The 20,246-nt window shown below is 35.7% G+C and overlaps 3 protein-coding genes and 1 pseudogene across 4 annotated transcripts; all 4 read left to right on the plus strand.

Annotated features, from left to right (window-relative positions):
- Positions 1–1,633: 1,633 nt before the first annotated feature.
- LOC107898855 (calcium-dependent protein kinase 13-like) lies at positions 1,634–8,652 on the plus strand (annotated as a pseudogene).
- Positions 8,653–9,288: 636 nt separating this feature from the next.
- LOC107898857 (protein yippee-like) lies at positions 9,289–11,772 on the plus strand. 2 transcript variants are annotated; one of them, XM_016824421.2, is made up of 6 exons: positions 9,289–9,567; positions 9,656–9,786; positions 10,656–10,699; positions 11,179–11,287; positions 11,409–11,464; positions 11,539–11,772. In XM_016824421.2, exons 2-6 carry the CDS (start codon positions 9,691–9,693, stop codon positions 11,624–11,626), a joined length of 393 nt encoding a protein of 130 aa, XP_016679910.1. In that variant the 5' UTR covers positions 9,289–9,567; positions 9,656–9,690; the 3' UTR covers positions 11,627–11,772. The 2 variants fall into 2 exon arrangements, with proteins under 2 accessions (XP_016679910.1, XP_016679911.1); XM_016824422.2 differs by having other exon boundaries at positions 9,673–9,786.
- A 642-nt stretch (positions 11,773–12,414) lies between these two features.
- LOC107898856 (putative serine/threonine-protein kinase) lies at positions 12,415–15,574 on the plus strand. Its single transcript, XM_041105336.1, has 7 exons — positions 12,415–13,221; positions 13,367–13,518; positions 13,844–13,956; positions 14,203–14,413; positions 14,491–14,728; positions 14,915–15,065; positions 15,212–15,574. Exons 2-7 carry the CDS (start codon positions 13,446–13,448, stop codon positions 15,536–15,538), a joined length of 1,113 nt encoding a protein of 370 aa, XP_040961270.1. The 5' UTR covers positions 12,415–13,221; positions 13,367–13,445; the 3' UTR covers positions 15,539–15,574.
- A 1,532-nt stretch (positions 15,575–17,106) lies between these two features.
- On the plus strand, positions 17,107–19,808 carry LOC107898072 (uncharacterized). The gene is made up of 2 exons (XM_041104484.1): positions 17,107–17,485; positions 17,596–19,808. The coding sequence occupies exons 1-2, from the start codon at positions 17,107–17,109 to the stop codon at positions 19,806–19,808; spliced, it is 2,592 nt and encodes an 863-aa protein (XP_040960418.1).
- The last annotated feature ends 438 nt before the right edge of the window (positions 19,809–20,246 follow it).

Raw genomic sequence — 20,246 nt, forward strand, 5'->3', positions numbered from 1 at the left:
TAACAATTCAATACATACAAGTGGTTGGTTGACTTTCATGTTGCTGATTAGTCTTTGGATTAGGGATCTAAAAGGCGTAAACTTCAAATTGGCTTAATTTTACCTCTCGATCACCACTTTACCAAATTAAATGATTTAGTTTGGTTTATCTCTTGACCTCACCAAACTAACTCGAAACAATTAAATTGGTGCTCAATAGGATCTCCTCTCGGTCTCACCTATCTAGATATTCACCTAAAAGTGTCAATTTTCAATTTTAAGATTTGTTCGATTTGGTCCAATTTTTACAATTTAGTCCCTATACCAAAAACTTACCAAACAACATTTCCATCAACCAACCACCATAAATTTAGTTACCAACCAACATTTCCAGACACACAACTCAACAGATTTTCAAATCATACATAAAAATAAGCACAACAGTAAATTTAAGGAAAGCTTAAAAATTTATTAATAGATGTTTGAAGAAGATGATGACAGCAATAATGGAGAAAGAAAATACAAATAAAGTTTAGATTTTTTTAGACTTTGGAGAGAAAATAAAACTGAAATATATTGAAGGATTTGAATGAAAATGAAAATACAAAGCAAAGTTAAAGTATCAAAGTGCAATTAATACTAGAGTTATAATAAAAATTAACTAGACGGAAAAGCTATGAACTAAAACCCTAAAAAATAAAGAAGAAGTAACTTCTAAGCTTAAAAGATAGAAGAAATTGGAGCTCTTTTAAAGTTAAAAGCCAAAAGTGCTTAACAGTTGAATACAATTCCAAATTTTAGACAAAAGTACTTGTGTTTTGGCTTAGGTTGATGTTGAACAAAAGATTACCCCTACCACTATTTTCTCCGTGTTAGGCAAGGTGTCGCGAAGCCCAAAGGTCATACAACTAGTTTATTTTTCCATCAAATAAATAAATTTTAATCCATGTTGAGTGACTATTTCTATGGGTTTTTTTTTGTTATAATTTTAATTTTACAACTTTTTTTTGAAGTAAAACTAAAAAGGGGCAAATTATATTCAAGGTCATTAAACTATTAATAAGTTTAAGTTTGATAAGTTTAAGTTTTGGTCACTTAACTTTAAAAAGTTACAAAATAGTTACTGAACTATTTGAAAGTTTTCATTTAAGTCACTGAACTATTTGAAAGTTTTTATTTAAGTCATTGGTTTGTTAAGTTTTTCTTTTTCTTTTTAAAAAATTCAGTTAGCAAGCTCCAAGTGATGATTCAACGATCGGTATGGTGGATCAATACTCATTAATGAGTAGAAGAACATACCTTAGAATAAAGCCATTAATGAGTAGAAGAACATACCTTAGAATCAAGCCAATGTGACAATTAATGCTAGAAGAGAAGAAATGTGTTTGAATTTTAATTTTCAGATTCATGACATTCAAAATTATTTCATGAAGAAAAACTGAATCGTAGAAAAGAAGGGAAAAAAAAGCTTTCGATTAGTTTAGGTGGTGCAAACAAATGTCATATGATAACAATTTTAATAACTTAGTGACTTAAATAAAATCTTTTGAATAGTTCAGTGACTATTTTAAAACCTTTTGAAGTTAAATGACTAAAATGTAAATTTACTAATAATTTACTAAAATGACAATTAATACAAAACACGAACTCTCATTGAAGTTGTTGGTTTGCTCCTTTGTCGGGCTCACTTCCACATTCTCTTTCTTCCTCTCTATTTCTCTCTTTCTTAATCAGTCTCTTTACTTCGGTTGCTCTCTACAGAAGCTAGAAAGCTGCGGATTTATTTGGCTTTCAGACTATAATGTGATACCCTAGCTCAGTATTTCTTCTAAAGCTTTTTTTTTTCTTTTTTTCCTTTTTCAGTTTTTTCATCGACGCGATCCGGACTGGCGGACATAGGACAAGGCTGCGTTTGGCAGAATGGGGAATTGTTGTAGATCTCCAGCAGCCGTTGCAAGAGAAGACGTGAAATCGAATTTCTCCGGTCGCGATCACGCCCGTAAAGATTCTGTTTCTAAACAGAAGCCGGCGATTACCGTGCTTGCAGGAGTTCCAAAGGATAGCATAGAAGAGAAATACCTCGTGGATCGCGAGCTCGGCCGAGGTGAGTTCGGAGTTACTTATCTTTGCATCGACCGCGGTACGCGCGAGTTGCTCGCGTGCAAGTCAATCTCGAAGAGGAAACTGAGGACTGCTGTGGATATTGACGATGTGAGACGGGAAGTTGCAATTATGAAGCACTTACCAAAGGATTCCAGTATAGTGAGCTTTAAAGAAGCGTGCGAGGATGACAATGCTGTTCATTTAGTGATGGAGCTTTGCGAAGGTGGTGAACTTTTTGATAGGATTGTCGCCAGAGGACATTACACTGAAAGAGCTGCCGCGGCAGTGACGAGGACGATTATGGAAGTGGTTCAGCTTTGCCATAAGCATGGAGTGATTCATAGAGATTTGAAGCCTGAGAATTTTTTGTTCGCTAATAAGAAAGAGAAATCACCGTTAAAAGCTATCGATTTTGGGTTATCCATATTTTTCAAGCCAGGTAAGTTGTTTGAAATCTGAATGTATGCATAAATGAGTGGCCTTTTCAAGAGCACGCCATATTTAGTCAGAATTATTAGTGATAGTGCTAGTTTAGAGTTTTATTTAATTATGTAGCAAATATGGTATTTTGCTAAGCTGGTTTTGATTTGGCCATAAAGGAACAGTACATGGGAATGATCAAAGTTTATCGGACATCCTGAACTTCCGATGTGATATAGTAGTGTCTTCGCATTTAGTTGTTCATGGTTTTTGTAATGACGAAACTCGCACTTTGATTATTTTATTTGGCTGTGCATAATAAGCTGTTGTAGCACTACTAGAAGTAGGTGAAATTCCTTTAAAGTAATGTTACTAGGCCCTTAACTTTCCCAAAATAAACCAACAGAAGAATGAGGTAGTGCATAGTCGGGGGCCTTGTTAATTGCAGTTTTTTTCATGTATTTGATTTGGAATCACATTTGATTCCTTTCCTCTTGTTGGGGAAATTTGAAGCATGCTTTTTGTCGTTTCTTTCTTATAGTTGTCAGAAACTGTAGCTTTGTTCATCTTATACATATTTCCCTATTTCCTTAAATGGGCTGTGACGGGATAGCACTTGTTAACCTTACTAGCTTAAGTGACTCAAATTAAGTTGATTTTCATTTTCCTTCCACCAGATGAATGGTCTATTTTTTGGGATATTCTAGTATGCTATAAACATCCTGTCAGCGTTGGGTTTTGTGAAGATTTTCTTGTTCTATCACCCCAAGATGTGGCTGAATTTACTTTGGTTAATTCTTTTAATACTTCCTTTGCTTTTAAACTGGGAATAGCAGGCACAGTAAGACCAACGTTTCGTGAAAAGCAAGTTATTTTTCCCAATTTATCTCTGCCTAAGTATATTTCTGTCTGGTCAATATCGTGGTTTTGAATTTTTTTTTTTTAAGAAAAAACTGCATGCCTGTGTAGGGTGTGATGTGGGGGGAAACCGGTGATGTACGTAGGTGTCAATGTTATGCTAAGTAAGATAAGGCCTTCATGCCTATAGTTTGACCAATATTCCTTTTGTTATTGTTTATTGTAGTTTTTATTCTTTAATACTTTGTTCTAATGCCTACATCGTGTGAATTTCAGGTGAAAGATTCTCTGAGATCGTTGGAAGTCCATATTATATGGCTCCAGAGGTGCTCAAACGAAATTATGGGCCAGAAATTGATATATGGAGTGCTGGAGTCATTCTGTATATTTTGTTGTGTGGGGTTCCTCCTTTTTGGGCTGGCAAGTCTGTTTCTTTTGACTATTCTTCTCTCTGTTGATATGTGTGCATGTTTATTGGATCTGCACTAACAAATAAAAATGAATTGAATTGTTATTCCTACCTGAAGACTTTTTGTTATGCAGAGTCTGAACAAGGCGTTGCACAGGCAATTCTTCGTGGGTTAATAGATTTCAAACATGACCCATGGCCAAATATTTCAGAGAGTGCTAAGAGTCTAGTCCAGCAAATGTTGGAACCTGACCCAAAGCTTCGACTCACTGCAAAGCAAGTGCTTGGTACTAACATTTCCTCCGTGCTACTTTTCATGTGTATGTTTCAGGGGGAGGGAGGTGGATGAGGGTATAAGCATTTTGGCACATTCTTTTCATGTTTCTGTTGATCTTGTGATGGGCATTTTATGCCTCTTCAAATATAACATCTAAAACCACAATATATCGGCTTTCCAAGTTTATTTCAAAATTGTGATGTTTCTGATTTGTCCTACATTATATATGTGATAATTTGCCTAATCTATGTATTGCCTCTTCTCGCAGAGCACCCGTGGCTCCAAAATGCTAAAAAAGCTCCCAATGTTCCTCTTGGTGATGTTGTTAAGTCAAGGCTTAAACAATTTTCAATAATGAACAGATTCAAAAGAAAAGCTCTGCGGGTTGGTTCACTGTTAATAAATCTACTAAATCCTTTTTTTTTCCCATAGCTGGGGGAATCTTAAGTTAATTTGATTAGGTTATTGCTGAGTTCTTATCTGTTGAAGAAGTTGAAGGCATCAAAGAAATGTTCAAGAAAATGGACACTGACAATGATGGCATTGTTTCAATTGAAGAGCTGAAAGCTGTATTTGGAAATGTTGGTTCACAGCTCGCAGAGTCTGAAGTACAAATGATGCTTATTGAAGCTGTGAGTGAGTTTTGGTTTATACACTACCTTAAATTAACAAGTATTTCCTGTTTGATCTAATTTTAAGCAGAGAGAGTCATTTTTTTTTATTCTTTTTGAAACTTTTTTTTTATCATTCCCAAGTGTGGTAAATATGATCATAAGAAGTATTAGTAGACCAAGGCTTGTTATAGTTGGAACTTAATTTAGTTGGGTTGGAAGCCGGCTATGTAGGATCTTTAATTAACCTGAGTTCTTTGTTATCACATCCTTTCTTATGTTATTATGCGGTTGTAAGAAACTAACTTTACTGTCAGGCTACCTCTGTTTATTTATTTTAAAATTTTTAATCTCTGAAGTATGTTTCTGCATTGGTAGAGCAGCTTGAGGAAGTTGGATGTCTGATGATACTCTAAGTAAGAATAAGGAGTGGATGGCCTTTGGGGACAATGTCCTAACCTTGTGCAATTATCAGCATTTAGAGACAAATTATAATGACGGAGATCCTGAGGTATCCTAGCAGTTAGTGTAACTACACTTTTAAGCAGGGAAAAAGAAGCAAATCTGTTTTCAAAAGAGTATGCAGCTGCTACTCAGCAAACATTCTAATTTTTCATGAAGCATTATTTTGGCAGTAGTTGATGAGAGATTTTACTTTAGTGGTTCCCGTATTGTAGGTTTTTTGGTGTTGATGCTAGTCGGTTCGGAATGCTACTTACCCTCTTGTCCATTTTCCTGAACAGTTGGTCAATTTTGAATTTGATGTACACTTCAGCTGTATTCATACTTATCAAGATGTTTTATCAATGTGGCTGTAATACTCTGGCTCGGTTCCTACATATCCTGTTGAGTATGACTCCTATTTCAGTCAAATTTAATAAATAATCTTTCAGTTAAACCCTGTTTATTTGTTTCAATCAAACTCTGATTAGTCTAAATTATTTTATTATTATTTGACCTATGAATTTAGTCTATAAATAGGCTCTTTTACAACTTTAGAAAATATACCCATTAGAGATTAGAACTCATAACAAATTAGAGAATTTAGCCTATAAATAGCCTATAAATAGGTTCTTTGTTTTCGGGTTTTTGGGGTTTAGTTTTTATCTTCATCTTTTTTACTTTTCGTTCTTTTTCCATTATAGTAAAATTATCTTTTCCCGTGGTTTTTTATCCTCTTTGGAGAAATTTTTACACGTTAAATTTGTGTGTTCAATTTATCAATTTATTTTGCTCTTTTTTATTACTTGTTGCTTAATTGGGTCTATCCCAACAAGTGGTATCAGAGTTAGTTTAATTTTTATAGATCAGCCCATTTAGATATGACAGCAATAAGGTTTTAAATTGAGAAGTTCGATGGTGAGGCAAATTTCAATCTAGGGCAAGTTAGGATGATGACAATTCTAGTTCAAATCGGCTTGGAAAAGGTTGTTACCGGGAAAAAACCTAATAATCTAAATCAAACAGAATGAGAAGAGCTTGATGAAAATGCCTTATCCGCAATCCAATTGTGCCTCGCGAATTAGGTATTATAGGAGGTATTGATGGAGAAAACCTCATCCGCTTTTTGAAAAAGGTTAGAAACTCTTTATGCAACTAAGTTTCTAGCTAACCGTTTAGTGTTGAAACAAAGTTTATTTATGTTTCGCATGAATGAATTTGAGCTTATTAGAGATTACATCAGTCAATTCATTACTCTTTTAAATGATTTAAAGAACGTTGAGGTTCATATTAACAATGAAGATCAGACTATGCTATTATTGTACTCTTTACCCCATTTATACAAGTCTTTTAAGGAGACCCTGATTTATGACAGAGATAAACTCTCGTTCAAAGATGTGAAGGGTCATTTGTTGAGTAGAGATAAACTCGACAATGAGTTTGGTTTGGATAGCAAGGTAGATAAGTAAGCTTTCGTTTTGGTGACATCAAAGAAACGAGACAAAATGTGTCGTTATTGTAAAATGTTAGGTCATGTCAAAGCAGATTGTTATAAACTGTAAAATAAAAAAGCTGCTGAGAGTAACGGAGAAGATGTAGCTGGCTTTAATTTGGCTGATTAAAGCAGTGATGATTTTTTGTTAGTGTCAACAAGCGATAACTCTAAGCTTACATCCGAGTGGATCCTAGATTCGGAATGTTCTTTCCACATGTGTCCCAATAGAGAATGATTCTCCGCATACAGTTCGGTTGAAGGTAAAGTTGTGCGCATGGGAAACGATTCATCTAGTAAGGTAATTGATATTGGTACTGTTAAAATTAGGAGACACGATGGGATGACTAGGACACTTTTAGATGTCAAATATGTATTTGATTTATGAAAGAATCTCATCTCCTTAAATATTTTAGACTTGAAAGGATGCAGAATCAACATCAAGTCGAGCGACATTAAAGTATCTCGTGAAGCTCTCGTTTTGTTAAAAGGTAAAAGAACCGGCAATCTTTATATTCTGGAAGATTCTACAGTGACTGGTGAAATCGGATGTCCCTCGTCTGTTATGGAGTCGAAATCAACTCATTTGGAGCGGAGGCAACTTGGTTATAGGAGGGAAAAATGTATGACTGTTTCGTTGAAGAGAGGTTCTCTTTTGGATGTAGGTTTTAAAAAGTTAGGGCACTGTGTTTATGAAAATCAAACCCGAGTTAATTTTAATTTGGCAGTATACAAGTTGAAGGTTAGAAGCTTTCTAGTTTCTAAGCACAGATTCGACTTAGTTAACTCCCTGTATAGTTCAATATAGGCTCGTGGCGAGCTTTGGCAAAAATGGTGTTCTGGAAATATGAGTCAAGGTGGAGATTTGTTGAGTATGACTCTTATTTCAGTTAAATTTGAGAAATAATCTTTCAGTTAAACTCGGTTTATTTGTTTCAATCAAATTCTGATTAGTTTAGATTATTTTATTATTATTTGACTTATAAATAGACTCTTTTACAACCTTAGAAAATACACCTATTAGAGATTAGAACTCATAACACATTTAGAGAATTTTGTATTTACGTTCTGAGGGTTCTTTGTTTTCGGAGTTTAATTTTTATCTCCATTTTTTGTACTCTTCGTTCTTTTGCCATTATAGTAAAATTATCTTTACCCGTAATTTACGTTAAATTTGTGTGTTTAATTTTTCAATTTATTCCGCTATTTTTTTTTCTTGTTGCTAATCGGGTCGATCTTAACATATCCAAATTTAATTACGGACCATGGCACCTCATAATTTAGGTTCAAGTTATTTTTATTTTCAATGCTAAAAATGTGTTTCTTGACTACAGATTGATGCTAATGGGAAAGGAACATTGGACTATGGGGAATTTCTTGCTGTTTCTCTCCATGTGCAAAGAATGGCCAATGACGAGCATCTTCGAAAGGCCTTCTCTTATTTTGACAGAGATGGTAATGGTTTCATTGAGCCTGATGAGCTTCGGGATGCATTAATGGAGGGAGCAGATGACTGTACTAGTGTTGCAAATGACATCTTTCAAGAAGTGGACACAGACAAGGTGACTTATGATGACCCAATATTGTGTCATAAATAAAAATCAGGTTGAAGTCGAGTGACAATTCATTTTCTGTAAGTGCAGGATGGGCGCATCACCTATGATGAATTTGCAGCCATGATGAAAACAGGAACAGATTGGAGAAAGGCATCTCGGCATTACTCAAGAGGGAGATTCAACAGTCTAAGCATAAAGCTGATGAAAGATGGTTCTCTGAATTTGGGACGCGAGTAGAGAGAGAACCGTACCAGTTATCAGTTTTAGTGAACCATTCCTTGTATATCCTAGACGTTGACGTAGACCTTTGTTTTCTCTTGTGATTCTTTGTATTGTATGGGAGGACTATCTACTTTAAAATGAAATGACTGGTGTCTACAGTTATCTGAAGCAGGGACCGAACACATAATGCTTATCGTTAGTTGTGGAAAACATCATCTGAACACATATTTGTTTCTGTTTTGTTGTACTACTCATCACTCGTATCTATAAATTAGTTTCATCAATCTTTTGATCTTTTAATGAAGCTTACTTTCACCAAAAATAAACAAATCAATATAAAATTAGATGATATATAAATAAATGTTTTTAGAAATTATTATTATCTTCTACTACTAGAAAAATCTAAAAATAAAATCAAATATTTTTCATGATATAAAAAAATATTTTATATTTAAAATAGTGTGAAGTTCTTGAATATGTATTGTTTTCTTAGAAATATATTTATGAAAGATATTTTGAAATTTTATCAAATAATATACAAAACTCATAAAATAAAGTTCATTTTGTCCAAATAAATCTACAAATCTAAAACCAATGTGGAAAAATCAATACCTGAATTGAAGTATGATGGATGGATGGATGATTGAAAAAATTCGATCGAATCGAACTGATATCACCTAACAACTAGTAAAGAAATAGTAATCCGCAACAAGTATAGTTTTAAATTCAGAAGGGTTCATTTTGAGAATTGAACTTTTTTTAATTCAAGTTAGTCCCTAATGTTTCCTTGAAGTTGCGGGAATAATTATTAAATCTAAGCTTTAATACGAGAATAATTACCAAGTTCAGAAATTAATTTAGGGAAAATAAAGTTGAAAAAGCCTTTTCTTAATTTAGAGCTCAATATGATAATAACAAATAAGTTTATGGGGTAATTTGGACAAAAAGATTTCCGACCCCAACCTAAGAAATAACTCCAATTTCGGAAATTATACGAAGATTTTGTTTTTATAAGTGTATAATAATTGCGCTCAAGTCGTCAAATTCATATTTTGCGGTGGGTATTGTATAGATTATTATTTAAGGATTGGCTCGGTTCCGATTTCATCACCATTTTCATATCTCAAATGATCTCTCTGTAACCCCTTGCTGTTAATTTTTATAGAACACACGTCCGCATTACTTTCCCTTCATATTTGGTATCTTTCTCGATCCATACCATTTTCCTATGCTTTTATTTTGTTTAATCAGTTATTTGAATTTTATTTCTTTTCTCTTTTACTTAAGGTTTAATATATTGATAGTTGGAAACTAAAAACAAAATGGGAAGGATATTCATGATCACTCTTGAAGGACGCGTTTATAGCTGCAAGCACTGCTTTACCCATCTGGCCCTCCTTGACGACATTATTTCTAAGGTTTCCAGCCAAATCCTTTGATCTCTCTTTTCTTCTTCCACGAATTGCTTTATGCATTGTTATTATGCTATTTACTTCATTCTGGGGTTCCCCAAGCTTTTATTGGGCTATGGAACGTAGTAAATAATTTTAAGGAATAATGATTTAACTGAAACAGATTGATTACTCTTCAGTTCTGTTTTTACTGTTTCTCTTTGATAATACGAATCCCCAGCAATTTTTGCGCACAACCTTCTATGTGATTTCCTTTTTTTATTTTGCAATTAAGGGATTAATATATGCTTACAACTTTGATGGATGAACGAGTCATTGTCTACGGAGAGTGACTGACCTTAGCTGCCTCTTTTTTGTTGTTCTACGGAGGGTTTTAATTGGTGCTAGAAAATATTAAGTTATAGCTTCCTGTTTCTTTTGATTATGTATCAGTTCTTTAATAGACAATGGCTGGTTCAATTGGAGGTTATTTTTTGTCTAAGCCTAAGATATTGTTTGATATTTGTGAAGTTGGAATTTAAGAGTTGATACATAAGGAAGAGTAAAATAAGTAGGTTGTATGTCAGCCTATCATGTTTAGTTTTACATCAGTATCATATATTGAAAAACCACCTACCCCTCTTTTTTTCGGGACTATTATCATCAATGTTATTGTAGATGCAGTGACTGGTTCCAATGTTCATGGAATATAATCGACTATCATCATACAGGGCTTCTTGCATACTCTAGGAGCAAAGCCACTTGTGTTGCCAAGCGCATTTTCTGTCTTATCTTTCTCTTCATCATGGCCATGCTTCTCATTGTTGTCTGAATTACATCATGTGTTGTTCAGCATCACAGAGTCATACTAACCCTATCCTTTACCTGTGTTTCAGTCTTTCCACTGCGGGCATGGAAAGGCTTATCTCTTTGATAAGGTGTAAGTATTTCATTGCTATGCACTCTTTTTTTTTTCTCCATGGAGTGTTCTCTAAAAATAGTCTTATCTATTTTAAAACCATGCTCATGATTTCACTTTCTATGCATTTCAATGTGTTGATTTTGGTATGGATGTATGATAAGTCCTTTTTTTTTCCCTTCTCTCCTTTTCATTTATCTAATAAAAAAATGATTCAGATCATCTTTTTTCTATTAAAGAACTACTAAAAAATCAACAATCTGAACCAGTCCACTGCCTGCAGCTATATGGCAATCCCTTTCCTATGATTTCCATTCATTCTACTTATTATTATCTAAACTCTAGATTACAAGTGATGCATACTAATTGTTGCAAGAACAACCATGGATGGCAAAAGCAGAAATGCCTATGATGGAGTTGAGAGTATAGGGACTTGTATCATATACATTCTGCATATATGAATAGTTCAAATAACATATTTCTTTCTTAATCCATTACAGTGTGAATATCACTGAAGGGGAAAAAGAGGAGCGCATGATGATGACTGGACTGCACACTGTTGTTGATATATTCTGTGTTGGGTGTGGCTCGATTGTGGGATGGAAATACGTAAGAACTAGTTCTGAAATTTCAAGTTCTTCTGCCAGTTTGATTTCATTTCAAGGGTTAGTTGCATGAGGTAATTTCATGGAACATTTTCCCTTTTTCCTAATGGCGTGAGTGATTCTAGGAGGCTGCACATGAGAAGGCTCAAAAGTACAAAGAGGGAAAATTCATTCTCGAGAGGTGCCATATCACCGTTTCCTTTTCTCGCTTATAGTATATCAATGTTCTCAAATGTGCATTTAACCGTGGAGCAGGTTTAAGGTGTTGGGTCCTGATGGAGGCAATTACTTGGCCATTCAGGAATCTCTGGTTGGTGGAAGTAGTGATGCTGATGATGCTTGATTGCCATTTAATCACTTGTTCTAGTTGTACATATCTCTGCTTCTCCTGCGCTTGTTGAACTTTTTTGGCCTTGAAATTGGAACAATATTCTGTCACCGAACATTCTTTACAAATTAGTATCAGAATAACTTCGCAGAGCTGCAAAAGATGGTACATATTGTTGTTTCCAGTCCCCCCACCGATAAAGATGAGGGCTCAATGTTGCCTTGTTTACATACAAATTAGTGTTAAGACTGTTGATGAATTGAAAACATTATCCAAAGGATCCATCCACCATAATAGATTGGGTGCTGGTTTTATTACCCGCTTAACTTAAATAGACCAGGCCGACGCTAAACAGGATGAAACAAAATAACTTGGATTTGCATTCAATCAAATCAACAAAATCTTTTGATATGATTCGGTATATCTCTTCATAATAATAGTATTGCATTATATCCTTCATATAATGATGATGTATTTTGGTCCTTGATTGACCCCAGCGTGGATGGCATAGAAGATGAATATGACCCTGAGCTTTTATGAATGTCAATCTCAATCTGGTCATCAACCTTTTAGTTTTTAGGTGAGAAGACATTTAAAGCTTCTACTATATATTTATTTATTACCTATCTTTTCAATTTTAAAAGGTTAATTTGTAAATAGAAAATTAAATGTTTCTCTCCTAAGTAGCAAACCTAACATTTATTTCTGCTCTCACTTCTATACATCCTTCCACTTTTGCAGATAAGATAAAAGTGGTTGAGTATGAATTCTTAATTTAATTTGGTAAACTTTGGTGGTCTTGCGCAAAATGGTCAACTTCCAAATCCCAAGCAAATGGTTTCCTGCAGGAATAAGGGGGAGCTAGCCAAGTTGACCACGAACCCTTTTTCACATAACATCATAATTCATAAATATTAAAAGTAGGTCCATTGCTATACGACAAGTTGTAGGATCATGGTTTGGTTTCTTCTACTCCAATTGACTTTGAAATATGAACTGAAAGCCTGCTGCCATTGCCCATATCTTTCCAAATATACATTTGGACAATGTCAAATCCGAAGTAAGCTTCTCTTCACCTAAACCAAAAACTTCTCTTATTTCAAGGGAAATCTTGTATTCTTTTTCTTGCTAAGATCATCTAACTTCAAAAAGGAGTTCGAAATTGAATGGTTGGATTGGAGAAAGCAAATACAGCAAGTCAACAAAAACATTTCCTATCTTAGACCAGAAATGTTATAGCCATATATTGACTGTCCATCAAAGTCCCCCAGGTTTTTGCTACAGTGTCTTGCCTTACATGGCAAATCTAACCATCTTGTGTTGTCACTTTCATTCTCTCACACTCCTTCCTGCTAAATGACAACCTTTTGTTTCCTCCTATTTTATCAATTCCTTCCAGTCAAACTGCACAACCCAATTCTTATAGCCTTGGATGATAACTTGATCTTCTTCTTTCCCAATTATATCATCTCCACCATCCTCCCTGGGGCTTTCTTTCTGATTCTTCTTCAACCAACCCATACCCTTTTTTTTAGCATACTTGTTGCTCGCAACTCGATTAGGATTGTAAAATCCCAGAAGATATACTAAATTTGACTTTCTGGGCTTTGGTAAGTTGGTGAATTACCAGCTGCATGTAATTTGATAGTATTCTCTTGTTCTGCTTTTTGTAACTACTTCTCGTAGGTAACTTCCATATTGCTTGTTTTTGGTTTATGAGCAATTAAAAAAGAGTTTGACTTTTGGTAATTTCAGAATTGGATAAGAGATCCGGTTTAATTATATGGGATAAGCTGTGCAGCTACAAGATCTTTAATGGTGTCTGGTGTTTGCAATGAGTTGTAAGTGCTTTGGATCGTTTGATTGGTTCAAAGGAAGCAATAGCCCTGACCAGACACAAGCTCAAGGTTCAGTTGCATTTATTTTGTTGTTTCTTGTAAAGTCGTAGGCTGCATCTAAAGCTCTCTTCTTTGGTCGCTTTGTTTCATAAAATACCCTGCCTTGTCTTCTTATAGTTATGCATAAACTATGACCATTGCTCTACATGGCAGGCTGTGTTTTGAGCGTAGCCTACAATAGGTTCTTCCTTTTTTTTGTAACCATTCCTAAGTATTTATCTCAAACGGTTCCTTGTTTTTGTTTCTGTTTCGGACACATGGTATTGTCAACTATTTCTCTTATAATTTTGTGATCTCATTCGATTCCATATTTGTTGTATCTGTGCATGGCCAGAGTTCACCAACGAGAATGTAAAGCGCTTTACTTACAATTCATTGAGATCAGCGACATCAGATTTCCATCCATCAAACAGAATCGGTGCAGGTGGTTTCGGTGTTGTCTACAGGGTAATGAAAGCTCTCCGACCGTTCTTTTGGAACAGAGCATCCATGTCTTCTGGGCTCTTTTTGGCATGTATTATGTATATGTCTGCTTGTGTGTGTGTGTGTGTGTGTGTGTGTGAGGGAGAGAGAGAGAGAGAGAGAGAGAGCAGGTTTTCTGGTTTTCATATGGCACGCCTGTACTAGTGTCTGTCAACTTTAGAATTAGTTGGGAAACACTAACAAAATTTTACTGTCTGTTACTGTTTGCAGGGAGTTTTGAGGGATGGTACTCAAGTAGCCATCAAGAAACTGTCTGCAGAGTCTAAACAAGGATCTAATGAATTCCTGACAGAGATCGATATGATATCAAACATACGGCACACCAACCTTGTTGAACTAATCGGCTGTTGTGTTGACGACAGCCATTGGGCCTTGGTCTACGAATATCTGGAGAATAACAGCCTTGCCAGTGTTTTACTTGGTAAATACATCAGTCCAAGCTCATTGAACTCCTAATTCTAATTGAGGTATACTGATGTCCAGAAATCCTAATTTCAGGTTCAAGAAGTAAACATATTGCTTTGGATTGGCCAACAAGAGCTGCTATTTGCTTAGGTACAGCTTCTGCTGTTGCGTTTCTTCACTATGAAGCTGTACCGCATATCGTCCACAGGGATATTAAAGCTAGTAATATACTCCTGGATGGAAATTTTCATCCTAAAATTGGGGATTTCGGGCTAGCTAAGCTTTTCCCGGACAATGTCACTCATGTCAGTACTCGAGTAGCAGGAACATTGTAAGCATCATTTTCATTGCATCTCATCCTTAGCTGCCTAGGCTGTTTAACTATTTCAATATTTCATTGATGTTTTTTAAGGACTTTTGAAGGAGTCATCCACTGGCGAGTGTGTTTTGTTCTTTGCCTTTGCTTAATCCTTGTGTTTCTGTTTGCATCTCAGTTATGATATTGTATTTTGTCCAGTGGATATTTGGCACCAGAGTATGCGCTTTTAGGACAACTAACCAAGAAGGCAGATGTGTACAGCTTTGGGGTGCTCCTGCTTGAAATAATAAGTGGTAAAAGTAGTAGTAAGGCAGCATTTGGAGTGGAATTCATGCTTCTGCTTGAATGGGTACTTTCAACCTTTTTCCACTTGTTACATCATGTTACTTATCTTTTCATACATCAACTGGTCTCCAAATTTGATAAAATTAGAGGTCTTCACATGACATCTCACATAAGTGATATCATAATTCATGCAAAGTGTACCTGTTGCAGACATGGAAACTGAAAGAAGAAGACAGGCTTCTAGACATTGTTGATCCAGAATTGAGTCAATATCCAGAAGAAGAGGTTCTGCGGTTCATCAAGGTTGCCCTGTTTTGCACCCAAGCCGCTGCAAACCAAAGACCTACCATGAAGCAAGTGGTGGAAATGCTTTCCAAAGAAGTGAACCTAACTGAGAAATTGCTGTCAGAGCCAGGTGTTTACAAGGGCCAAAACCCTCGCCACTGGGGCGTCAACAAAGACCTGCAAGCATTAGATCCTTCCTCCTCAAGCAGGATTTTCAGCTCTCACATTATAACACAGATGCTTCCTAGGTGATAATGCATATATATATGCTATGCTTATTATATTATCCATTGTCTCGTCTACACCGATGCTCACCATTCCATTTGATTACATGCCTGAAATGATTAGTTGTCCTCGGCCTACAATAGTGAGAAATTAATCTCCAAATTTTCAAACTTTGGTCATCACTCTTCAAGACTTCTCAATCTATCTCAGGAAATTTTTATATTGCTAAAATAAACAATAAAGGGGGAAAAAAAGAAAAGAAAAGGGGGATCAAGAGCCGATAGTTATATATTTTTAATTTTTATTAATTATTTAAAACATTTACTATTTTCTTGAGGCTAAAATTTTAGTTTTGCAAATTCTGCTATCTTAGAAAGAAACTTAGCTTCAAATCAACTTAAATTAACTTAACTTTGGAAATATGATGACTCTAGAAGAAAAAACAACCAATAAACATAAAATAGTACATTATCCTTTAGGACTACAATATTTACCTTGGCAGAATACAAGTTATTGGAGTGTTTAGATATTCATTAACCTTAAAATAGATGAGTCTTAAACTCTCCAAGAAACAGGCTAATCGTGATAGGCCTAATGAAGCCAAGTGAACAAAAAGGATCATCAATACGTACATTAGTTGTGGGCTCTTGTGCTTGACCCATGAAACTATAATATGCAAGTGACAAATTGTATCACACGTGTATGTGTCATAGGGTTAGAATTTTACTTTTGCAATCCTTACGACCTTAGACAATTTCTTGATTTCAAATCCGTCTAAATTAATCTAACTCTCGCAAAGTAAGATCCAAATGAAGCTTTGGTTGAATGATAAATTTAATGTTTTACTAATTCAATTAGTGCAAGTTTAAATTCTACCATATGCATATTTTATTTAATTTTTTTCAAAATGAAAAAATTAAAATACTATCAAATAATTATGGAAAAGTAAGAAGAATTTAAATTTAAAATTTTAAAAAATAGTTAAAAATTCCGAAAAAATGATGTATAATATAATGTTTAAAAAATATAATATAAAAGGAGTATAGAAGAGGCAACAATAATATGAAAATTTAACAACTTTTCCTAATTTAATCCTTACCTTCACACTAATTTTAAATGTGACAATTTTCTTTTTCAAATCAATATAATAATACTTTTAAATTCACCAATTATATATTATATCAATTTAATTTTAATTTTAAAATATTTAACCCACTAAAAAAAGAAAAATTCCAACGAGTACAATATAATTTCTTTTTTCCCTCTTCAGAAATATATTCATAAGTAATATTTTCTCTCTCCTCTTATTTTTACAACTATTCTATCTTGAGTCTTTTAATCCAGGCCACTCTAAATACCCCATCTTATTCAAGTGGTCTTCATCAGCTTCGTAGGGCTTTTATTGTCGCCGGCCACCGTGAGATGCTGCCGACCCTCATTTCCCGCCGGTGCCTGATGTCTTTTCTACCCCAAAAATTCACCATGATTTTGTGTTTGTTCTGTTCTGATATGCAGAGATTTTGCTAGAAAAGAAAAAAGAAATTGCTATAAAGTGGAAAGGGAATTGAGTATCCTCCCCAGTAGAGTCGTAAAGAATGGAGTTATCGGAAGAATGGAAAGCTTATTTTCCCATCGGCAAATCACTGGACCCGCCGCTCCTCTCTTCTTCAAAGCTTGGTCCTCTTTTCTTCATCCCAAAGCCCAAAACTCTTCCTAAAATCCTTTTCCATTCTCCCTCTCTTTTCCCCCTCTTCTTCCTCCTCTACCTCGCCTTTCTTTCTCTCGATTCCTCTCTGCTTCTTCTGTCCCTTACTCCACTTCTTTCTCTATTGCTTCCTGCTTCACCCCTAATTACTCCCACCACCACGACGCTTCTTCCCTTCTATCACACAATCGCCTCCACCTTCTCCATTGCCCTGACCACAACATTACTCTTGTCTTCTTCACCACTGGCTCCAACCATGACCGAATCGGGTTCTTCGCTATTCACGTCCAAGACAACGATTTTAAGTTTCTGGGTGATGGGAACGGTGGCGTCTTTATTTCTAACAACCACTTCAATCACAAAATATTGAGTATTTTAGTGAACCCAGTTGATGATTTCGACGGGATTTCAGGTGATTCTGTTGTTGGGTATTTAATGACTTCTACTCTATATTCTGTTCATTGGTATTCTGTTAGATTTGATAACTCTAGCAAAACCCCTGCTTTGGATTACTTAGGCAGTAAGTTATTCAAGAGTTCCTCGATTGTCTGTGCTTGTTGCAGCCCACACATACCTGAAGAAAGTGTGGTTTTGTTAGAGAATGGTGCACTGTTCTTGTTTGATTTAGCTTCTTATGTTAATTGTCAGAAACCCAATGGCTATGTTAAAGGGAGTAAATTTAGAGTTCTATGGGATGATTCGAGTGTTTCAGAGAATTATAAATGGTTGGGTATTGAGTTCAGTTGGCATCCTAGAATTTTAGTTGTTGCCCGATCAGATGCTGTTTTTTTACTTGATTTCAGGAGTGATGAGTGCAATGTAACTTGTTTAGCTAAGATTGAGATGTTGAGCCCATATGCTGTAGTTGATGAGGATCAGTTCCTAGCATTTTCTAGAGCAGGAGCTGATGGGTTTCAGTTTGTTTTGGCTTCCCTAAGTTTATTGCTTCTTTGTGATGTGCGTAAGCCAATGTTACCATTGCTGCGTTGGGCTCATGCCCTAGATAATCCATGCTTCATTGATGTGATTAGGTTATCAGAATTGAGATCACAATCAAGGGATGATACATATCAGTGGGCAACTGAATCGGGTTTTTGCATCATATTGGGATCATTTTGGAATTGTGAGTTCAGGCTGTTCTGTTATGGCCCTTCTTCAGCCAATGAAGGACCTGTTGCTATGGAAATTTCAAAGTTTTGCAAACCCTTTTTGGCATGGGATCTTCCTTCAGATTTATTATTGTCAAACCAAGAGTGTCATTGTGGAAGTTGTCTTGTTAGGGAAGAATTTTCGAAAGGTGCACTTCCTGAATGGATTGATTGGCAGCAGAAGAAAGATATTGTCCTTGGCTTCGGGGTTTTGAGCAGGAATCTCTCGAAGTTGGTGTGCGAGTCAGATGAATTTGGTGGGTTTACTTTGATTAGGCTAATGTCTTCAGGAAGGATTGAAGCTCAACGATATTGTGCCTCGTGGGATTTGGTGCAGAATTTTAATGTAGCTCACAGAGAACCATTTTTCAATTTTGGGGATAGCTTACTATACGCCTTGGGTGACGATGAATATGAATTTCCTAAAAGGTTCAAGTATTTGAACCTTGACTATCTTCGTGGTTATTTGAATGACAATCTTGCTGAAGGCCTAGACTCCAGGATAAAGAAGTCCCACAAGGGTCTTCAGCAGAAGGAATCTTTTAACCTAGACTTTCATGAAATTTTGTGTGAGAAGTTGAAGGTCTGCGGATTTGGTCGATTCAGGTCCTCTCCTGCACTTTCCGTTGTCTTCAATGACATTAGCTTGCCAACAAGTATATGCGAAGTTGCTTCGAGGCAAATGTGGGCAACCTTACCTTTGGAACTTTTACTACTAGCTTTCTCTAGCTATCCTGAGCTACTTGATGTGCCCTTCGATGACATGACAATGCCTCTGGAATTTTCAGTTGTTCCAGACCTTCCTCAGCTGCCTCCATTCCTACTAAGGAAGCCTTCATGCCGCAGCACTAAGTGGTCACATAAGATGCAGCCTGATGATTCGCTTGTGGGTCCTGTTCTTCCTCTCCCCATTCTACTTACACTTCACGAGTTTCGTAATGGCTGTCCTGATTCAGAGAAAATGTGTGAATTTTCATCAGAGGTGGAGTTTGGCCTTAGGTGCAATGAAGTCATGCAGGTTGCTGCAGAAATGGCTGTATCAGATTCTAGCTTGCTTAACAATGATGAAATTGTCTCTCTTGCTGATGACAGAGATGAGATGTGGGTTAACTCTCAAAGGCCAAAACCATTGCTTTTATACCATCCAGTTGGAGGCGAGTCATATGGAAACCATATTTATAAAGATAAGAAATTTACTACCATGATTACCAAGGTGCATAAGGTTACTGATCGTAATGATACAACTGATAGTGTTGGGCTAGAACTATTCGATGATCTGTGTCCCATTGAGTTGAAGTTTGATGTTCCTGTCATGAACTTTGGCTCACAGGAATTAGAAGCGTTCAAGACATTGAAAAGGCAGTTTTGCAGGTGGCAAGAACGTTTTAAACCATATCAGGAACTGTGCATCCAGAATAATATAGATTTTCAAAAGAAGGCATGATTTGCTGTGGTGAAGTGAGTTTAGTTTCATGATTTTCTTTTAACTAGATCTTAGAATCCAGCTCTAGTTTGCTTTCCCTCCCGATTTGACTTGGAGATGTTGTAAGATGAGATACCAGCAACTGTAACAGTGATTGTGACATGCACAGAAGATTCCTAGGCAGTAGGCACAAACAAGGTTTTTTTATTCATTTACCTTATTAAACTATCTACCTTTTTTTCTTCCTTTGGTTATTTTGTCAATTTTTCCTGCCCTTGATGTTTGAAGGCAGAGGTTTGCCTAAGATGCTGTATAGGGTGATTGTAGTTTGTAAATATTACCATTTTAATGATCAAAACTAGTTTTGCATACCTGATCCACAGATTAAAGTGTCAGCAAGTCTAGCATCTCATTCGTTTAACGTGGCTTTTGGTGCCGTTTAAGAACTTGTTAAATCTT

This window comes from Gossypium hirsutum, chromosome D11 (assembly GCF_007990345.1).
Source record: "Gossypium hirsutum isolate 1008001.06 chromosome D11, Gossypium_hirsutum_v2.1, whole genome shotgun sequence".
Lineage (NCBI taxonomy): Eukaryota > Viridiplantae > Streptophyta > Magnoliopsida > Malvales > Malvaceae > Gossypium > Gossypium hirsutum.

What these genes read in the sequence shown, in the direction of transcription:
- LOC107898856 (XM_041105336.1), top strand. Translation starts at nt 13,446, where the DNA reads ATGAGTTGTAAGTGCTTTGGATCGTTTGATTGGTTCAAAGGAAGCAAT. An exon ending in TGACCAGACACAAGCTCAAG is followed by an intron (nt 13,519 to 13,843) that starts GTTCAGTTGCAT and finishes GTGCATGGCCAG; the next exon opens with AGTTCACCAACGAGAATGTA. An exon ending in GTTTCGGTGTTGTCTACAGG is followed by an intron (nt 13,957 to 14,202) that starts GTAATGAAAGCT and finishes TACTGTTTGCAG; the next exon opens with GGAGTTTTGAGGGATGGTAC.
- LOC107898857 (XM_016824421.2), top strand. Translation starts at nt 9,691, where the DNA reads ATGGGAAGGATATTCATGATCACTCTTGAAGGACGCGTTTATAGCTGC. An exon ending in GCTTATCTCTTTGATAAGGT is followed by an intron (nt 10,700 to 11,178) that starts GTAAGTATTTCA and finishes AATCCATTACAG; the next exon opens with TGTGAATATCACTGAAGGGG. An exon ending in GGAAAATTCATTCTCGAGAG is followed by an intron (nt 11,465 to 11,538) that starts GTGCCATATCAC and finishes ACCGTGGAGCAG; the next exon opens with GTTTAAGGTGTTGGGTCCTG.
- LOC107898072 (XM_041104484.1), top strand. Translation starts at nt 17,107, where the DNA reads ATGGAGTTATCGGAAGAATGGAAAGCTTATTTTCCCATCGGCAAATCA. An exon ending in TCCAACCATGACCGAATCGG is followed by an intron (nt 17,486 to 17,595) that starts GTTCTTCGCTAT and finishes TGAGTATTTTAG; the next exon opens with TGAACCCAGTTGATGATTTC.